This window comes from Hipposideros armiger, unplaced genomic scaffold (genome assembly GCF_001890085.2).
Source record: "Hipposideros armiger isolate ML-2016 unplaced genomic scaffold, ASM189008v1 scaffold_1140, whole genome shotgun sequence".
Taxonomy (NCBI): domain Eukaryota; kingdom Metazoa; phylum Chordata; class Mammalia; order Chiroptera; family Hipposideridae; genus Hipposideros; species Hipposideros armiger.
Window position 1 is genome coordinate 107,054 of NW_017732490.1, and position 5,881 is coordinate 112,934.

Here is a 5,881-nt window from a genome sequence, read left to right on the forward strand (position 1 = left end):
TGTAGGAGCATTTTAGACATACTTATAATTTTACTTAGGAAGATAGGAATTTTTAAAAAGATAATTATCAGGAGCCATTAAATAAATGGAGGGAGGAGAAAACATCCCAAATAGCTACATAAAAACCATTTTGTAATGGGGCGAGGGTCATGGTTTACGTAAAGTGTTATTTTGCTTTTCATCAACTTTTTAGATCATGTCTAAATATGGGCATAAAGTTAAAGATTGTGGAGAAATATATCAAATAACACATTTTTGTTTTGTTTTCTGTTTTAGGCAAACACTTTGAAAGCAAACCGTTTTTCACAATCAGTTAAAGTAGTACATGACCGACTACTGCTCCAAATTCATAAAAAGGAAGCAGAGAATGATAAATTAAAAGAATACATGAAGGTTATAAATATTCCTGTTTATAGTTTGTGGTAAAATTACTGATCTACTATAAAGACTCTCCTAAATCCTGGAATTTGGTGGTTTTGAAAGAATTCAATTTAAGCGTTGCCCTGGGAAACACATATTTGAGGCAAATCTTAGTCTTAAGAGGACTGGGCTGTCTGAAGATTTGCCTACAAATCCCAACATAAAAATGCTGTCTCTTTTTAGTACCAACCTAGGAAGGATTTGTAGAGCTTGAATTACTCAAAAAACCTTTCTCATTATATAGATGATTTATTTTTATTGTGGATAGTTTGTAAAATATAACAGAGAATTAAAATAACTCAAAAATACTGAAACCATTGTTTACATTTTGGTACATAGTATTCCAGTTGTTGTTTTTTTCTACATCTCTTACATACATACATACTCTCACACATATTTAGTAAGCAGTTAATAAGTGTTTATTATTTTTGTGTTTGTGGCTAATGGTAATAATTTTAAAATCAGTTAACCTAGGTTTGGTGTTTAGATAACCAAGTATCGCCCTTGGTACATGTTTTTAGCAGTATAAATAAGGAGAATTTTCTAGTTTAAATTGAGTGGTTTAAATATTCTTTAGGAAGCCTCACAGTCACGTTTTCATAGGAATTTGAGGTTGCTATGATATGACATAAGCTAACTGAATCTGCTGTCAATATTTTTGCCAAAGGAAAACAAGCAGTGTTCTCACTTTCAGAAGAGAGGTGTACAAAGATGACTTCTATTGAGTCTAAGGACTTCTGTGTTAGATTTGTTTGCTTTCGCACTCTTCAAACAGCAGATTTCAAGTCTGCAGTCTGGCACACTCACTGTTTCAAGAGTGCATTTGGGGGTGTGTTTTTTTTTTGTTGTTTGTTTTTTTTTCCTTCAATAACAAAAGCTTTTGCTCACCAAAGGGGACATTAAGCATGGTTATGGGGGATGTAAAATTTGTCCTCAGTCCCCCTACATGTGCTTTTAATTTTAAGCACTTTCCCTCATAGATTCCCTAGGTTTTTTGCATCTGTGTCCTGGGGCACTGCAGATGTACTCGAGTTGCTATTGCATTGCTTGTCATGGTAATTACAAGAGAATACATGTGATCATGTGATTTAATATCTTGGATAATCATCTACTACGATTTATCTTACACAGTTTTTAATTACATCCTCAAATAGCAGTTGGGGAAGTTTTTGAAATTATTTTCTTTAATTTAAAAATGAAACATTGAGTGATTTTTTAAAAAAGTTAATAGTTACTTTATATATCCATGCCTATTTGGGAAAGAATATAAGGCTAAAATCCTAAGGTTTTGCCATGAAAGTCTCTTGTCTAACACTGAGTTCACATTAAAAAAAAATTGAACTGTTTAGAAATGATTAAAAGAAGTTGCATTAGGTTACTGATTTTTCTACATTTCCTCTTAGATGCATACTTTTGGAATTTAAGGCATTAATTAATTAGGGGTCAGAATTCAGTTCTTTGATTATGGTTTAACAAGTTATTCTTTAGAGTACAAACATAATGAACTCCATTTTGCAAGATAAATCTCGGTTTTTTTAGTATTGTTGAGTCAATTAATTATATTGGGTCTTTAAAAAATATAAATTACATTAAAATTATCTGAGAACTGCCCCAAAGATACTTTGAACCCACTTTTCTCTCTAGATCTTTACAATATAGCAATTAGAGTTAGAATATTTTCAAATTTTAGAGTGATAGAGAATAGTTATCTTTGTGATATGCAGCATGTATAGCTCTTTGGAAATATGAAAAGGCAAATAGGTTGACTATAAATGTGTGTCTATTCATTGGGCAAATGACTGTAAGGGGTTATTTATTTTGAAACTATAAAAATAATTCGATAGTTTCAATATACACCCTAACAGTGCTTAAGTGTGGAATTTGATAAATCTTGTGAGAAAGTCTTAACTGGAACCTTGTTCAAAAAAAATTTGCTTCATCTTTGGTGTTTAAAAGGTTTTTAAAGTGTAGCAATTATTCATGGTGTGATGATGACACCCTGTGGTTTTGTAGAGGAATGACAGCTATAGTTCCTGTGGGGTCTTTGTTTTTCTTAACTAGACTTACTGTGCTGCTTTTATTTGTTTTTCCCCAACTACTCATTAAAATATTTCCTAGAACTTTTTAGGTTAAAATAGATTTTAAACGACAATTTAAGAATATTTTGCTTCTTCTCCTATTCCGTCTAGTCACTTTTCAAAGAGATTAAATCTATAGTGTTGTGTTGAAATTCTGATACTTAATACTCAAGCACTTTAAATGATAGTCTTAAAATAATTAGAAAAAGAACCACATGTGAGTAGTCACACTAACCCGTACCCATCATCCACCCAGCCAATATTCTGTCTCTCGTTATGTCATCAAGAGATATGTCAAGAAAATAGTCATGCCATTTAACACCGTCATACTCAATGGATAGGAAAATGCTCTCAAACATCTTTTTACCTTTACTATCTCTTATGGATCTGGTAGTCATTCATTTATCTGAACTTGTTTAGTTTTGGAATAATAACTTCCACAAAGTTACTACTCATTGGGTAAAACAATACGTTTATTGTCCTTGATGAACTCTTTTAAGTGTCAAGGCATGCCCCCTAATTTTAGTACAATAAAATTTGGTAAGATTATGTCTATGTTTATGTCATCCATACCCTTCATGATCTATACATTTTGATCATATATCCTTTAAACCTTTATCATTAGAGTCCTAATATTTTTGGTGAGCTACCGATTCCATTGATCTTTATGCAAAACCTATTGTTTGAATTGTCTCCAGCTCAATTATTGTTTTTGTTTTGAAATAACTAGTGCTATGTGTAGAGGTGACGTTCCAGTTAATCACAACAGTTTGAAGGAAGTTAATGTTTGTACCATAATAACCAACATTGATATCTATAATGATAGTACCACAGTTTTATGTAGACTTATGTATTTTCAATTTGCATTCTAACTGGTTACAGATAAACATTGATGAAATCACCTTTCTTCACTGCTTTGCTTTTTATTAATCATATGATGAATCCTTTTTAATAAACCCTATGTAGAAAATTATTTGCATATTTTTGCAATGCTTACATAAACATTGGAGTTCTGAAATAATTTAATTGCTGCTAATATATTTTTTAGAGCTTAGAGACCAAGAAAGTCCAATGGAACTTGCAATTGAGAAAGAATAAACATGAGACTGTAGCAATGAAAGAGTCGAGTAGGCGAAAAGCTATAGCCTTAAAAAAGGCATCTAAAGTTTACAAACAAAGGCTTGAACATTTTACTGGGGACATTGAAAACCTTACTTCCCAAATTAGAAATCAGGTAAGTGTATAATGTCATGATGTTTGATGTAATAATTTTATTCTTAATGTTCCTGACACTAGAAAAACTTCACTCTTAGTGTTTTGCTTTAGTCTTTATTTTGAAAGATTGCATGAAATGTCACATTAAATATTGAATAATATCAGCATTTCCTTAAGAACTTTACTTGAAGGATATATTAAATGTGTCCCAACGCTGCTATGGTCAACTAACTAAGGGTAGCATTTCATACACATTTCCCCTTGGAATTCACAGTGCACATTAGCATATTAGAAGCCCTGAGAAGGCTTCAGTAAAAGTAAAGGCCTGTAGTGGAGGATATTGAACTCAGAGTTTTCCACCACTTACTTAACCACAGAACTCTTCTTTTACCCGCAAAGCAACTCTTGGAACCAGTTCTGAGGAGCACCAGTTTGGGAAATGCTGATTGATGTTATTAGACCATATGACTTTATTCAGTAATTCACTTAAACTCTGTAATGCATTTAAAACCATCCACTGACGTAAACACACCATGTGAAAGTTATATTTGCATGTAGTACAAAGTTGAAAAGTGGACTTGGTGCTTTGTTGTTTTTAACGATTATATTTATTCAATTGCCAATTAATAAAATATTTACTTCTTTTAATGTCTCTCTGGTATCCCACTTCTTAAGACCTCATGTTAAGGCTTAGAATGATTAGAGGTTTTCAGAAATGAAAACAGACTTGCGTAAATGCTTATGTAAAGAAAACAATATTTTATAAATGCAAGTATTAACATTTTAAGACTAATATTTAACCTCCCTACATTCAGAAGAATTTAACTAGATAAAAAGAATTGAGAACTAGGTTCAAAATCTAGAAGATTGTAGACTCAGTTGAATGCCTGAAAATATTCTTGAGTGATAAAAGCCAATCTAGTCATTGACATTCGTGGGATTTCCCTGTGTAAATAGTGTCACATCATCTGTGCCCCAGATCATAGTATAGGAAGTCTCCTCCACTTGTTAACTTTATGACTTTGGGTAAGGTACCTCACCTGTCTAAGTTTCACTTCTCTTAAGTATAAAATAGGGGGTAATAGTACCACCTATCTCATATGAAATTAGGGAGGAATAAATGAGAAAATATATGTCAAAACTACCACTTTCATCTCTCTGCTGACAGTTTCAGTGCCTGGTCATACTGCATTTTTTCCATATTGTCCTCCTTTCTGTTCTTCTAATGCATGGAATTTGTTTGTTTTGTTGTTTTGTTTTGTTGCTGTTGCCATTGTCTGTAATGTTCTTCTCTGGCTCAGAGTAGCTATGTTTTTGTTTTTTTTTAATCATTTTTAATTGACAACTCTTTGGAGGATCCTTCCTTGAAATAGTCCCACAACAATTAATCATATGAATGTCTTAAATTTTCTTCATAGCATTTATTTTATAGGTAAAGTTTCTAAATACCTTAATGTATTTTTAATTGTTCAACTTATACTCTATAGTGCATATTAAAACTCATGAATACAGGATACTAGTCTTTCTTCAATGTAGCAAAAATATTACTATAAAAATATAAGCAAAAAAAAGTCTTGCATTTACTAGATGCTCAGTAAATACTTGTTCAGCAACTGGATTAATGATGGAAGGAAAGAAGGAAGCACCCGATAAATGTTAACTATTATCATTACTGCAGTAGACCCCTCTTATCCATGGTTTTGTTCTCTGCAGTTTTAGTTACCCACAGTCAATTGTGGTCCAAAAACATGAAATGGAAAATTCCAGAAATGAACAATTCATAAGTTTTAAATTGCACACCATTCTGCGTAGTGTGATGAAATCTTGTGCTGTCCCACTTCGTCCCACCTAGACATAATCATCCCTTTGTCTAGAAATCCACTCTGTACAGCTACCAGCCTGTTAATCATTCAGTAGCCGACTAGGTAATCAGATCAATGGTGCATTATTACAGTGACTGTTAAGTAACCCTTATTTTACTTAATAATGGCCCCAAGCACAAGAGTAGTGATGCTGGGAATTCGGGAATGTTGAAGAAGAGACGAAGAGATATAAAGTGCTTCCTTTAAGTGACAAGGTGAAAGTTCTTGACTTAAGGCATTTTATTATCTCACATCATCACAAGAAGAATGACTATAGTACAATAAGATATTGAGAGAGAGAGAGAG

General features: G+C 32.5%; 1 protein-coding gene across 7 annotated transcripts in view; it reads left to right on the top strand.

Moving 5' to 3' along the window:
* The window catches only part of ODF2L (outer dense fiber of sperm tails 2 like), a 29,509-nt gene that overhangs the window by 5,644 nt on the left and 17,984 nt on the right, over window positions 1-5,881 (top strand). For 6 of the 7 annotated variants that reach the window (XM_019632440.1, XM_019632439.1, XM_019632443.1 and 3 more), the window contains 2 exons: window positions 277-393; window positions 3,547-3,732. In XM_019632440.1, the coding sequence (XP_019487985.1) occupies window positions 277-393; window positions 3,547-3,732 (303 nt within the window). The remainder of the gene's footprint in view (window positions 1-276; window positions 394-3,546; window positions 3,733-5,881) is intronic. The other variant, XM_019632441.1, reaches the window with a different exon arrangement.